The 15,833-nt window shown below is 44.0% G+C and overlaps 1 protein-coding gene across 1 annotated transcript; it reads right to left on the bottom strand.

The window, feature by feature from the left end:
- Positions 1 to 696: 696 nt before the first annotated feature.
- Positions 697 to 15,609, bottom strand: LOC133381196 (zinc finger protein 24-like). Its single transcript, XM_061619906.1, has 6 exons — positions 14,378 to 15,609; positions 6,700 to 6,814; positions 5,518 to 5,600; positions 4,764 to 4,890; positions 2,880 to 2,987; positions 697 to 1,574 (listed from the first exon to the last, which is right to left on the bottom strand). Exons 1-6 carry the CDS (start codon positions 15,080 to 15,082, stop codon positions 1,000 to 1,002), a joined length of 1,713 nt encoding a protein of 570 aa, XP_061475890.1. The 5' UTR covers positions 15,083 to 15,609; the 3' UTR covers positions 697 to 999.
- Between the last annotated feature and the right edge of the window lie 224 nt (positions 15,610 to 15,833).

Genomic DNA, 15,833 nt, shown 5'->3' with positions numbered 1-15,833 from the left:
TCTGACGTTTCATTATCACAGCAGAACTTCCACCACAGCCTGTCGTCTCTCAACCAGCATAACTCAAGTGTAGAATTGTTGTGTTAGTCTGCATTAGGAATGGGCAAGAAATTCTGTTCTCATTTCAAGCCAGATCTATCAAGTTGGCGCGTTCCAAAACAATATTGGAAGCAAAACACAGCCATTCTGTGAACTTCGCACTTATTCGAAGTTTGCAATGCAAGTTCGCCAACCAATCAGTGTTTACAAAAATGCATATGTTAGGGGAAAGTGTGGATAACAATGAATACATGTGGGAAAAAAAGATACAAAAATGCATTATGTGATGGGGAATCATTTGCAAAAATGAGTACATTAGTCAAAGGTGCCTATGAAACTGTTTATTAGGAGATATTCACACTAAAATGCTGGTGAATACTGCAATGGGGGGATGCAAATGGGGCACTGATTATTTTTTTTGTCTGTAAGGCTGCATTGTTATTAACCCTATAAATGTGCCTCTGAGTAGTTGAGCCTTTGCCTGGTTCTGTAGAAATGTGGGGAACGAAACTGAAGATTGGAAAAACAAGAAACTAGGGGAACCAAAATTGACAGGTTCTTCCATCCTTAGTCTGCAGTCCAACTCATTGCTAGTTTCTAGCTTTTCCTCCAAGAAGAGAATGTGGAACATTTCCCCCACTGAACAAAGGTCTCATGAAACTTATTAAATTTCAAAGAAATACCACATATTTATTTTTACAATACTGCTAAAGATACAAAAGTCAGAATTCCAATACATCACTACCATCCACTTCAATTAAAAAAGACATCTTATAAATGTTAATAAAGGCCCATCAGAGCAAAATTATGAGACATTTCCACACACACATCTATTTGTAATGTGTACTATTCCTATTTCCTAATTACACAATTTAAGTAGATATTGGTGAAGCTTTCTGGGAAGGATGGGATTAAATTCTATGTTTCCAAGGTACATTTTGTGAAACATTCTGTATCTTCCTATAATTTCTCTCCCGTATGGATTTTCTGATGGGCTATCCACTTCATTTTCTTCAGAAAGCCTTCCCCACACTCCACACACTTGAACGGCATCTCCTTTGTGTGAACTACTCGATGGGAAATCAAATGATCATTCCGAGTGAAGCTTTTCCCACAGTCCAGGCAGCAGAATGGCCTCTCTCCTGTGTGAATCCTCCTATGCGTCATCATTTGAGACCTGAAGAGAAAGCTTTTCCCGCACTCTGGACATTTGTGCTGCTGTTTAAGCTGAACAATTGTTATTATTTCCTGTTGTCTATCACGGAGGCCTTTAGGAGGTGGCAAGCATGCTCCAGACAAGGAGCCATTCATTTGGCTCGTCTGATTTATAACCTGTCCCGATTTGCTGCAATGTGTCTTCTTGACCTTTGAATTGGGGGCCTTTTTCACACACGACGGGTCCCTTGTGGTTTTATTTCTCAATCTGTGGTCTTGGGCCAACTTAGCGGATCCACTTGGGCCCTCTGCTAGCAACACTCCTTGCTGTTGTTCAGAGTCAGGCACAAATTTGTTAATTGCAGCTCTTAGAGACATTCCTGATAATAGGGAGAAAATCTGTTAATTCTTGATAGATGAGGAGAAATTTCCCCATTTGTGGGATGCCCTCTGTGATGAGGTGCATTTATCTCCCTCATTAACGCTCAGGAGGAACTTGAAAATATTCCTGTTTACCCAGGTATATGACGACTGAAACTGTCCCTAGCAACCTAGATATTATTAGTTATGTGATTGTTTTTAAATATTTTCATATGCTTTTATTTTTAATTGTATTGTTTTAACATTTTAGTGTTTGCCATGCTGGACTCCTTTGGGAGGAAGGGTAGGATCATCCCTGGCCATTGGCCATGCTTGCTAGGGCTGATGGAGTTACATTTTAACAACATCTTGAGGGTCAAAACGTTTCCCATACCCGACATGGGGGTCCAATGTGCCAGGGACCACTTATGCTAAAATATACCTCACCCTAACCATATTTCCAATGACCAATTGGTTTTTAGCAAATAACTCATTTCCTACTGAGGAGTTCTTAAATCCTATGGTGATTCCTCATATACAGATGGTGAGAGTGAGAGACAGACAGAGAGAATATGCACATTTAACATATTTCCTGAGCCAATCAGGTGTGAGGAAGCTTTGGCACTCCAGATGTTGCTGAACTGCAGTTCCCATTAGCCCAAGCATGGCCAATGGCCAGCAAGATGGGAGCTGACGTTCAGCAAGATCTGAAGGGCCAAAGGTTCCCCACATGTTCAGTAATGGGATGAAAGGAAAAGGAGGAAAAGATGGGTGCCAGGGTTCAAATTCCCACTCAGCTATAGAGCTCACTGGGGTGACCCTGAGTCAGTCCCGGTCTCTGAGCCTAAGTTACCTCACAGGGTTGTTGTGAGGATAAGATGGGGGGGCCACCATATGTGCCACCTTAAATCAACTGCATGAAGAAGCCTCTACAGCCATTGCCAGCTCCCACTTCAGGCTATCACCAAATGCACAGGGGGCAGAGCCCGCTGGGCACAGGTTCACTGGGACAGAGCCAGAAGGTGTGATGACATTGTGGGCGGAACCAAAACCCCATAAGCAACACTTCCCCACCTCTACCCCAGCCAGCAATAAAAATATTTATTAATAATGAATTAAATAGCCAACCATTTATAGCCAACTTCTGTGATACCCACCATCAGATACCTGAAGCGGCTGCCTCATTCAGCTTAACAGCAGGGCCAACCCTGGGTGGAGTCCTACAGGGTGTTTCCCTGTGCCCTCGCTGCACACACCTGCCCTTCAGAAAACCCACTTTATACACCCCTCCTTCAAGCAGACACCCTGTCTTTAAAACCCCTTACCAAAAAGGTTGCCTTGAACCGCCATCCTGTCACGACAGCCCACTACAAGCATCTCATTCTCTGGTTTGGGCTCAGAGAAGACCTGAAGTTTGGGGATCACAACTCCTCCTAGAGAATGTTCAGGAGCACTGATGAGTCAATTAAATCTTGAAATTTTAAAGATGTTATCCAGAGTGGTGGCTGGTGGCTGCATGTCAGTGGAGCAGTGCAATTTGCTCTGGGTTTTAATCCCCTGTCCTTCCTTTCAGAATTCTCTGTAAGTCTTGGGTTGGACTAGCCTGTGCCTGGCCCAGAGCATTCTGGAATCCTGGCCCAGATCAAGGAATGGCTTTACCGTAGATATTACAGAGCTGTCTAAGGTTCAGCACTTAGACAGCTCTTTGAAAGTTTGGACTAAAAACCCGGAGCAGATTCCGCTGCCCCACTGACATGGGGGCACCAGCTGCCACTAATTATCCATAACTAGTAGCCACAATGTTCTACATCCACTGTTGCAGGCAGTATGCCTCTGAATACCAGCTGCTGGAAATCGCATGTGGGAAAAGCACTATTGCGCTCAGGCTTTATTTATTCATTTTAAAGTATTTATAAACCGCTTAATGTTTCAAAAATCTGTAAGCAGTGTAAAAAACCAACCCCAATGTATTATTAAAACAAAAACAAAACCTAAAACCAATAAAACAGCAGTATAAAAATACATTAGAGCAGTGCTTCCCAAACGTTTCTCCTGCGGACCACTTGAAAATAGCAGAGGGTCTTGGTGGACCACTTTTTCTGCGTGTTGTAGCAATTCTAATGCACTGTGCTACATGCTGTAAGATTTTAGTTGTAGTTTTTATTTATTTCTCACATTGTATTTGTATTCTTAGTTTGAATTTTTGAGGAATGCAAACTGTAACATAATAAAATACAATAGAAGAAATATGCAATAAAAATACAGTTTAAAAATCAATGGGGATTTTTAATGTGGACATTAGTCCGCAGAGCACCTGAATAAAACTTGTGGACCACTGGTGGTCCACAGACCACAGTTTGAGAATCCCTGCATTAGAGCATACAAAAGCAAATAAAACAGAAATCCAGAGGATTCAAACACGTAAAACAGGGTCCAATCTTATGGGTCAGGGGAAGCCTGGGCAAAACTATAAGTCTTCACAAGACATCGGAAGCAACTGATGGTTGCTGCTTCACATACGGCAGAAGGAAGGGCGTTCCTTAAGGTTCTGCCTGTGCCATGTGGTCTTCTCTGGGGCATCTTGTTGGCCGCTGTGAGAACAGGATGCTGGACTAGGATGGGCATTTGGCTTGATCCAGCAGGCCTCTTCTTACATTCTTACTGCTCAGAAGCCTCCCCCAACCTGGTGAATCTATCGATCATTAGGGGTAATGGATATAGTTAGTTGAAAGGCCCCTGCTTAATGACGTTATTTTGTTTAAGATAAACAACACTCTCCTTCATATTCTTTTTATATCTCCAAGTTGTGAGTTGGAGTGCGAGATAATGAGAAGGAATGTTGGAAGTTTCACTTTAACCAGTGCGTTATCTCGCTGTGTGTTCTGAATCTACTGACCATTAAGGGCAATGGATATAGTTAGTCAGTTGAAAGGGTCCCTCCTTGAATTCTCACCTTGTTACTTTCTTCAAATTTAAGCATGCCTCTGATTGGTTAGACTGATATTCTCAGGGCTATCATCACTTCCAGTTCTTCCTCCTCCTCCCCACAATTCTCTCTCTCCCTACCTTTTCAATTCAGCTAGTGTAGATGATTAGGCTTTCCTATCCACGTGTACTTTCTTAATTAAATGAGTTTTTTTTTCTTTAAACACCACTCCTCATCACTCCCACTCCACAGAACCTTGCTTACCCAGAAGGAAGACACTTACCTGAAGAGGTAAAGCCCCCACAATTCTCCTGTGCGACTTCCCAGCACATAGGGTTGCCAGTGGGGTTTAGCTCAGCCTCCTCAGCCCCATCCGAGGCCACGGTCACATCCGTCAAGCCCACAGCTTCCTGAAACAGCAAAGCATCCCCCATTCAGACCCAGCGGCCTGGAGCCCGTTTCCCATCCAGGCCTCAGGTCAGACCCAAGGAGGTCACTGTTGTTTGCTGGGAGAGAGACGGGTAGAGTGGTGTGGTGCAAATGAACTGGTGGTAGGTGCCAGAGGGGCTGGACTGGTGGTAGCCTCCCTCCCATCTTGCTGCTCTCCCTCCCATTTACTAGGAAGTTAGCGCAGCAACTCCACCCCACCCAATAAACTGCATATGATGCTGTGGGGGGGGGAACAAAAACTGTGTGGGAGGGCAAATGGAATGGAGTATTGGGAGGAGGACATGGCTGGCTGACTGACTGAAACAATGAACGGTAACATTCCACATTTAAACATTTTGCTGAAGGTTGCACTTGTAGCCTTCTAACAGCAGAAGTTAACGAAGCCTTTATAAGGGTTGATGGGCCCTCCCTGGCACCCCTGTTAATTCAAACTGTGGCTATTTAATGATGAGGTGAAGGCACTCTACAGATGCCCAGAAACATTTTTTTTTCATATTCCAGTCCTGAGGCTTAGCATTGAAAAACAGACACAAAATTATAGGCTGGACCTGCCCCAAAGCAAACAACCCCATGAGAGCTTCATGTACCTCAGACGGCCATATGTCAGGCACTTCCTGTCTTTCTGGAGGAAGAATCAAACTCTGGGGATTTAGGGTTGGTGACCCACTGGCTACAAGTCAAAGAGAAGGAGAATTAGTGTGTGTTACTCATCCTCTCATCCCGCAAAGACTAAACATGATCTGTTGATGTCTGTAAGACAGCAGATCTTGAATTCTCTTCCAAGTGAAGTTTAATTTAGTCCCTTCCCTGCTGCCTGAAGACCCTTCTTTTCCAGAGGGCATTTGGGATGTTTAGGAATGTCCATAAATAGTCCAACTTAACAAAGCTATTGTTGGCAGCCAGATGATATCATCCATCAACAACAATTTGTATGCTGTCTTTCCATAGTGAAACATGCTCAAGGCAAAATTAAATAGCCATATAAAACAAATAAATGAATGAAAACATCTCCTATTTTCATACATGTTAGACAGACGTCATCTCTATTTTCTTTTCATCACCCACTGAAGACCTTCCTCTTTCAACAAGCCTTTTAAGTGGAGATCTTTATCCCAATCTTCATCTGTATTGGAACTAATTTTAACTATTTTTTAATGTAGAATTGGTTTTAAATGTTTGTACTTTTTTATGTTTGGAAGCGTTTTAAATTATTTTAACATTTTCCTCATTTTATGGCTATAACAGTTTCATATTTGGGTGTTTTATTGTTGTAATTAATTCACTCTGGAACCCTATGGTAAAAGGTGAGTCAGAAATCCAGTTAAGTCCTACTCAGAGGAGACCCACTGAAATCAATAGTTAAATGGGCCTTAACCTCAGTGGGCCTACTCAGAGTACAACTAGAATTGGACATAGCTCAATAATGTTAAGCAGTTAACTGATACTGCATAATAAGATCTAACAACAAAAATACAAGAACATAATCCAGATTTACAACAAAAATCAATGCATCTCCAAAACTAAATACTGACACTGCCCTCCCCATCCCCTGCAACAACCCCAAACAACACCCCACCCTGATGGGCTCTAGACATCCTGAGCAGCAGAAATAGCCTTTGCGACTGGCCTGGCAATCAAAGGCCCCGTCCGCGCCCTCCCAGACCAGGTGGAAATGGGCAAGACAAAGCAGGGAGCAAGTCTTGCAGGACTCACAGCAAGATGGGCCCCTGGCACCTCTGGCAAAAGGCAGCTTTCCCATCGGTCCTTACCCATCAAACTGATTTCTCCATCCTTCTCTTCCTCTTTGTGGACCTGTCTCTGACAGTCCTCTGACAAAGCCTCGTCTGCCTCGGGCAGACGCACAGCCATCTCCTGCAACGGCACCTGAAACAACAAATAAAAGATGCTGCCATGCAGACATAGACAACTCAATGCCCTCCAGACGTTATTAGACTCCAGTTCCCATCAGCCCCAGCCAGCATAGCCAAGAAGAACATAAGAAGAGCCTGGCTGCTGGATGAGGCCAAAGGCCCATCTAGTCCAGCATCCTGTTATCACAAGGGCCAACCAGATGCCCCAACACAAAGCCCATAAGCAGGACCCAAGCACAGGAGCCAAAAGAACAAAGTACAGATAGGAAAAGGGGAGTATTGAAATAAGAGAGGCCTGTGAGGCATCCTTCCCTGGCTCTCCCTGTCAGGTTCCTACCTGCTCGTGGTTACTGCCTGTCTCTAGGCACCACCAGGGACTCCACCAGTCCGGACCGCACTCTCTTATGGTTTACCTATCCGCTCTAGCACAGATCTCAACAGATCCCCCTGCTAGGCAACCACCAGTAACGTCCCAATACTAGTATTCCCAGAGACTCTGAATACTGGTATTGTTATTCTCTTCACCGCTGCCACCATTTGTTACAGTTCCCCTTCAGCCTTGGTCATTACCTTACCCTCCCTTCTGGTCTGTGAAACCCCAGCCAAGGATCAGGCCTTTGGTAAACCAAATTAAGTATTTATTACAGATAACAAAGCTAACAAGATTAACAAGATTTCTTCTTAAGGCACATAAGCATATGGTTTTACTCAATACTAATCCGAACTCCACCTCCCTCCTTCTCCACGCTCTCCTGGCAAACAACTCTCTCAAACCCCACCAAGCAATCCACTCTTTCTCTTCTCCCCCCCAGATTCCACTCTCACTCTTCCTTTTATACATTCAGCCATTTTAAACACTCAGCCAATCATCTCGCATTCTACTGCCCATTCACTCCCCCTCCTCTTTCACTCCACTTACCATGTATCTTCTAAAACAACAACACTTACCATATATACATTAATATAGGAACATCACATTTCCCCCCCCTTAAACAACAGCAGAGTATTATTCCTGTTCCAGGATTTATACGTCGCGTTAACAAATAAAAGTCTCTATGGGGAAAATGTCTTTCTTTGTTCCTCTGTCTGGTCACGTCACTGCAGTCCCAGCCACTTGCCTGGAAAGTCCATTGGCCAGTACATTGTCCTTGCCTTTTATGAACTGGAAGTCCACTTGATAGTCCTGTAGAGCCCAGGACCACCTCTGCAGCATAGTGTTATGGTTTTTCATAGTCTGCAACCATAACAAGGCCCGATGATCCGTAGTCACTGTGAATCTTCGTCCCCACACGTATGGGCGCAACTTGTTCAGTCCCCACACGACCGCTAGGCACTCCTTCTGGACCGACAAATAGTTTTTCTCCCTCGGCGTCAGCTTGCGACTCAGGTACGCCACTGGATGTCTGGTGCCTTCTCTCTCCTGTAGCAAGATGACTCCCAGCGCGAGGTCCGACGCATCTGTAGCCACGATGAATGGTTTTTCATAGTCTGGTGCTATTAATATGGGTCCTTGGCACAAGGCTTGCTTCAGTAGATCAAAAGCCTTCTGACATTCATCCGTCCATACCACACACTCAGAACACTTCTTCTTTGTTAATTCACGCAAGGGGGTTGCTATTTCCCCAAAATTTCTCACAAACTTCCTATAAAATCCAGCCACACCCAGAAATGCCCTTACTTGTTTTTTGGTTAAGGGGATCGGCCACGCTTGTATTGCCTCCACCTTGCTCCATAAGGGGGTGATTTTCCCACTCCCCACCTTATGTCCTAAATAGATTACTTCCTTTAGTCCAAACTGGCATTTCTTAGCTTTTATTGTGAGGCCTGCTTTTCTTAAGGCCTCCAATACTGTTGTCAGGTGTTGGACATGCTCAGGCACCGACTTGCTAAAAATGGCCACGTCATCGATATAGGCCACTGCAAAATCTGACATGCCTCGCAACACAGTATTGATTAGCCTCTGAAATGAACTTGGTGAGTTCCTTAGTCCCATGGGTAAGGTCACAAACTCATATAACCCATCTGGTGTACTGAAGGCAGTTTTGGCTCTGGATTGCTCGTCTAGTTCCATTTGCCAAAATCCTTTACAGAGATCTAGTGTAGAGATAATGGTTGCTGCCCCCAATAACTCTAACATAGCGTCTACCCTAGGCATAGGATATGCATCTGGGACAGTAATTTTATTGATTAGTCGATAATCAATGCAAAACCTTGTCGTTCCATCTTTTTTCGGAACCAGGACAATACTTGAGGCCCAGGGACTGATGGATTCCCTGATCACTCCTAATTCCAGCATATCTTCCACCTCCTTTTTGATCTCATTCAAAACTTTCCCATTCACACGGTACGGAACAGATCTGATTGGGACATGATCTCCAGTATCAATGGAATGTATAACTATACTGGTTCCGCCAGGTTTGTTGCTAAAGAGATTCCTATAGGTTTTCAAAACTCTCAGAATCTCCTCTTTTACTTCCTCCTTCACCTCCTCTGACCATTCCACTTGATCTACCCCTCCTTTGTCTTTGCTTTCCTGTACCAAATCTGGAAGTTCAGGCCCATTTCCCTCAGGGAATAAGGTAACTTGCAACACCTGTGCATCCCTGGTATGGTAAGGCTTCAACATATTTACATGAACCACTTTGCTTTTGTTTAATTGGTCTGTGGTGATTACATACGTCACTGTGTCAAGCCTTTCTCTGATGGTATATGGTCCTTCCCAGTTAGCCTGTAATTTGTCATGTTTCCTGGGTATGAACGCCATAACCATATCTCCCACATTATACACACGTTCTCTGGCTGTTCTGTCATACCAGTAACTTTGCTTCTCCTGTGCATGACTCAAATTCTCTTTCACTACTTCCATCATTGATGTTAATTTATTGCGGAATTCCAATACAAAATCTACTACAGAAGTTTTGTACTCTCCCAGAGTTCCTTCCCATGAATTTTTTAGCAGTTCCAAAGGTCCCCTCACTTTTCTAGTAAACATTAGTTCAAAGGGTGAGAAGCCTGTTGACTCCTGAGGGACTTCTCTGTATGCAAATAAGAAGCATCCCAACCGTTCATCCCAGTCTTGTGGGTGATCTTGAACATAGCTTCTGATCATGCCCTTCAAAACTCCATTGAATCTCTCTGTTAGCCCATTAGTGGCGGGATGGTAAGTAGTGGTCTTTAGATGTTTTAGACCACAACATTTCCACATACATTGCATCACTTCTCCCGTGAATACACTGCCTTGATCCGTCAGCACTTCATGAGGGAAACCCAGCCTCATAAAGATTTTTAATAAAGCCTCTGCCACTACAGGGGCTTCTACAGATCTCAGTGCTTCTGCGTCTGGGTACCTGGTGGCAAAATCCACCACCACCACTAGATATTTCTTGCCATGCCTTGTGGGTTTGGAAAAAGGGCCCATCAAATCTATTCCCACTCTATAAAAGGGTTGTCCAATTATAGGAAGGGGCTTTAAGGGTGCCTTGGTCTTTACTCCACTCTTTCCCACCTTTTGCCATATTCCACAAGATAGACAATGTTGTTTTACATCCTTGGAGATATTTGGCCAATAATAATGTGTAGCCAATCTCCTCTTGGTCTTTTTTATTCCCAGATGTCCTGCACGTGGGACATCGTGGGCTACCTCTAGCAATCTGGTTCTGTATTTGCTAGGTACTATCAATTGCTTCACTGGTTCACATTCATCCTTTCTCTCAGCAGGCAACCACAGTCTATATAAAATCCCATTCTCACACACAACTTGATTCCTCAGTTTGTCAGTGAAAGGAATCTGTTGGGTCAGAGCTTGTTCCTTTATCTGCTTCAAACTTATATCTTTTTGCAGCTCTTCCCTGAATTGATCTGCTTCTTCCCCAGAGAACAATTGATACAGTTTGTCTTCTTCAGCAGGCCTGCTAGTGGTTGCTATGGTGACCTGAGGCTGGTTAACAGATTCCACCCTGTTTGTTTCAGCCCCCCTTAATATGGCTTCTTTTTCTCTGCCAATTTGCTGTGTGGTCACTACATAGATCTTTCCTTGGGCGCCCATTACATCCCTTCCCAGTATTACTGGTTCTTGTTGCTGGGCATTAATGCCTACTTTATATCGGCCCTCTCGGCCTCTCCAAGTCATATCCACCAGGGCCACAGGCAAACTTTCTGGTTGATCCCTCACTCCTTGGATAGTCACAGTTTCCTGAGGTAATATTACCTCAGATTTTATTAAATCTGGCCTCAGTAATGTCTGAGCGGCACCAGTATCAAGCAATGCCCAATAATTTGCCCCTTGTACACTCACTTCCTCTCTCAGACTTGAATCAAGGTCTGTTACTTCTGTCCAGTTTATCTGGCAAAACTGAACCTTTTTCGCTGTTTCTAAAGCCTTGGGCTCTGTTTTCACTGCCCTTGTCTGAGCAGGATTACTACTGGGGTTGGAAACCTCACATTGAAAACGTAGGTGCCCCGGTCTACCACATTTGTAGCATAATTTCTCCTCACTTTTAGGGTACACAGATCCACTCTGGGGTGTCCTGTGCCCTTCAGATTTTAATGGAGGACTCACTCGCTGTGGTACCACATCCCTTCTGCCAGCATTATATGGTCTGGGTTTAAAATCTCTTGATGTTTTCCCCACCCAGCCAGTTCTATTGGAGGCAAAGTGATCCACCATCTCTGCGGCCTCCTGCACAGATGTAGGGGAATGGTCTTTGACCAGGAGCCTTATTTCTGGTGGTAACTGATGGTATAATTGATCCAGTATCATGAGGCTTTTCACCTCTTCCACTGACTGAGCTTTGGCACTACTCATCCACTTTCCAAATATATCCATCAACTTTGCTCCCAGTTCCACAAAAGACCTCCCTGTCTGTATCTGGCAGTTTCTGAAAAGCTTTCTAAAATAATCAGGCCCCAGTCTGAATCTTTTAAACACTGCTTCTTTGAATTCAGCATAGGTGACGGGCCTGTCTGAGGGGAAATATTGGTATACCTCAGCCAATTCCCCTTTAATCAGGTTTGATAAATACTGCATGTATTTATCTTCAGGTAGCCCCCACAACTGAGCTGCTTTTTCAAAGGTGCTGAGGTAAATTTGAGGATCTTGACCAGGCTCATAGACAGCAAAGTCCTTTGGAGTAATTTTTATTTCTGCTCCATCTCTGTCTTTCCTTGTCTCATCAGAATGAAACTTCTCTCTTTCAAATTTTAACTTTTCTGCCTGTAATTCCGCATCCACTCTCATTCTCTCAAATTCCAACTCCCTCTGTTTTTCCTTCTCTGCACCTTCCATCCTCAATCTCTCAGCTTCCAACTCCCTCTGCTTGTCTTTCCCATCAGCTTCCATCCTCAATCTCTCAGCTTCCAACTTCCTCTGCTTGTCTTTTTCCTCAGCCTCCCATCTTAACTTCTCTCTCAAGTACTCTATATAAGCGGGATTGCTTAAATATCCTTCTGGGGTCTCTTCCCTGACAGGTTGTTTTTGCTGGGCAGTTGTAAATCCTATAAGTGCTACCCTCAATTCATCTACCCCTTTACCCTCGTGAGGTAAATTGAATGTTATGCACTTCTCCACCAGCTCCTCTCTTTTCATTTTTATATATTCAGCCATGGTGTTTGAGTTCACTCACTCTTTGCCACACACTCTTTGCCAGTCACTCTCACAAGTAATCTTGTTTTGTTATTTCTGTTTGCCACACCACTGTTAGGGATTCTCTAGTATTCGTATCTCACTGCTACAGCCAACACCTGTGACGTAGTCTCCTTTGTCACCACGTGTCTTTGGGACTCTCTTTGGTTCATATCTGGATTCTCTGTTGTTCGTATCCCACCGCTACTGCCACCACATGTGACAGCCTTTCTTGGCTCTCCCTGTCAGGTTCCTACCTGCTCGTGGTTACTGCCTGTCTCTAGGCACCACCAGGGACTCCACCAGTCCGGACCGCACTCTCTTATGGTTTACCTATCTGCTCTAGCACAGATCTCAACAGATCCCCCTGCCAGGCAACCACCAGTAACGTCCCAATACTAGTATTCCCAGAGACTCTGAATACTGGTATTGTTATTCTCTTCACCGCTGCCACCATTTGTTAGTTCCCCTTCAGCCTTGGTCATTACCTTACCCTCCCTTCTGGTCTGTGAAACCCCAGCCAAGGATCAGGCCTTTGGTAAACCAAATTAAGTATTTATTACAGATAACAACGCTAACAAGATTAACAAGATTTCTTCTTAAGGCACATAAGCATATGGTTTTACTCAATACTAATCCGAACTCCACCTCCCTCCTTCTCCATGCTCTCCTGGCAAACAACTCTCTCAAACCCCACCAAGCAATCCACTCTTTCTCTTCTCCCCCCCCAGATTCCACTCTCACTCTTCCTTTTATACATTCAGCCATTTTAAACACTCAGCCAATCATCTCGCATTCTACTGCCCATTCACTCCCCCTCTTTCACTCCACTTACAATGTATCTTCTAAAACAACACCACTTACCATATATACATTAATATAGGAACATCATTCAGTGGGGGATACATTCAGGTTACATTTCTGCATTTACAAACAGATACGTGTAGAAATCTATAGACATGTTAAAAGAAACATTAGCTTTCTTTGTGCTCAGGGTCAGCAATATGATACAATCTACAGGGTATTGATATTGAATGCATAAGGAAGGAAGGGAGTCATCTCCAGTTTATTCAGGCTTTTATTTACCCAGCCACCTGGAGTGTGGGGTCAGGTCAGGGGGAAATAAACCGATATCATGTTTATATCAACCTTCATTTTCTTAACCCAACATTTATTTGTGTTGAAGTCAATTTCTATTTTTGCTAACTTTTATGTCATTAACCTTTGTTTTCTAATGATCTAAGGTAGCCGTTCCCAAACTCTGTCTTCCCATGGACCACGTGAAAACTGCCAAGGGTTCTCTTAGGCCGCTCCTGTTGGGGCAGTTGTAATGCACTACTACATGCTGTTTGTTTTTAAATTGAATGTTTATTGCTTCTTTTATTTTTACCTTGTAATTTATGGTATTACATACATTATAAGAAATAAAAGAAGCAATAAAATACAATTTAAAAAATAAATGTGAAACTTTCATGCAGACACGACACAGGCCATCTGAACGAAGCTTGCGGACCATAGTTTGGGAACCCCTGTCTAAGGACTAGAAACAAAAAAAATCCATCTGAATCTTGATGAAGCAAATTTAATGATCCTTTCTACATAAAGGAAAATAAATAAAGCTCTCTCTAGTGGGCCGCCTGCTGGGTTTGGGGCCCTCATCAGATGCCCCAAACATCGACCCTCAGTGCCAGCCCTGAGCCAAATAAAGCCCCTCAGGTTAGCAGTAGCTTTATTTATTTATTTAAAATATTTCTATCCCACCCATCTACCCTATAAGAGGGCACTCAGGGCAGCTTACAAAAATAAAATCAAACACATACATAATAAAATTGTAAACAATAAAATCACAAAAACATTAAAATAAATTAAAATACATAAAGTACTATACACACACACACACATATATAGGGAGTGGTACTAAAGTGCTTATCATTATCTGGATATTAAAAATCTCACCTGGCATCTTCCAGTCGTGGACTCTTGCTGGCTCATCAGGAAGTCCTCCGCCAAGGCAACAGCCTGGGACCAGGTCTCCGGGCCCCCTCCCTGGATCCAGGTCTGGAGTTCTGGCGGCAGAATGGCCAGGAACTGCTCCAGGACCAGCAGCTCCAGGATCTGCTCCTTAGTGCGTCTCTCCGGCTTCAGCCACTGGTGGCAAAGCTCCTGCAGCTGGCTGTAAATCCTTTGCGGGTCTTCAGCCTCCTGATAGCGAAGCTGCCTGAAGTGCTGGCGCTGAACCTCCATCTGGATGGCATCCCTTTGCAAGATGGCAGCCTTCACCTTCCCATAGTCTCCTTTGTCCCCGGCACCCAGCCTGCTGAAGACAGCTTTGGCTTCTCCGCTCAGAGCTGGCAGGAGCCGGGCTGCCCACTCTCCTCTTGGCCACTGGCAGGCTTCAGCCACTTGCTCGAAGGAGGCCAGAAAGGCATTCGTATCATCCCATGGTTTGCGTTCCAGTGGTGGCAAATTCCACAGTTCTGGGTGAGGAGACTGGAGGGTCTTCAGCAATGCCTGCCATTGAGCTTCCCAGCTCTGTTGTAGCCCCTGAGACTCTTCGTGTTCAGGTTCTCTTGGTGTTATCCATTCTGGGTGGCCCATTCTCCATCCAGGGACAAACCCAGAAGGGACTTTTCCTGCTGCCAAAACTGGCCTCACTTCCATTTTTGGAGCAAAATTCTTTTACAAAAAGAAGAGCAAATTCTGGCAGGAGGCTTGGAAGTGAGTGTTCCTGTTGGTGGTGGCTTGATCCCAGCTGAAATTTAGGCTCTCAAATCCTTCTTCTCCCAAGAGACATAGAAGATGGCTTTCAAACCTGCCCCCAAAAGCTAGCCCTGACCTCAGGTTGATGGGCCTCACCTACTGACACAAAGAGCTGAACAACTGGAGGCCTTCAACACCCAGTGTCATTCCCTGGGGGTAATTCCTGATTTGTTATGTGGGTGCATTGTCTCTCCAAAAATGGGGGAAGATCCTTAACAAGGTAAGGTCCTTAAAAAGGAGGTCCTGCTAACACAAGGGGCCACCTTAAAGAGCAATCTCCTTCCTTCCTTCCGGGTGAAGAAATTAAACCCTAATAGAACAATTAGGTATTCCTAATAAAACTATTAGGTGATGTTGAATTTTTATTGCATTTATAGCTAGTTTCAAACTGTAAGCAGCTCTGTTAAGGTGTTTTGCTTTGAAAAAATGGGGGCATAAATTGAAATAAATGAAATCCAATAATAATCCAATTAGTTACTGAAAACAGAGATCAGGTGTGAATCTGCTAAAGAGATAACGAGATTTACAAAACAAGAGCCAGGTGCTGGCATTGTAACTGGCTTGTAGTTTTTTCTACCTTCCCCACAAATACTACGAAACTGAGTTAAGCAATGACAGGAAAAAAAAGACAGACATCTTGTCCCAATATATA

The sequence above is a fragment of the Rhineura floridana genome, chromosome 3 (genome assembly GCF_030035675.1).
Source record: "Rhineura floridana isolate rRhiFlo1 chromosome 3, rRhiFlo1.hap2, whole genome shotgun sequence".
Taxonomy (NCBI): Eukaryota; Metazoa; Chordata; class Lepidosauria; order Squamata; family Rhineuridae; genus Rhineura; species Rhineura floridana.
The sequence above is the reverse complement of the archived record's forward strand: the minus strand, read 5'-3'. Positions and strand labels throughout refer to the sequence as shown.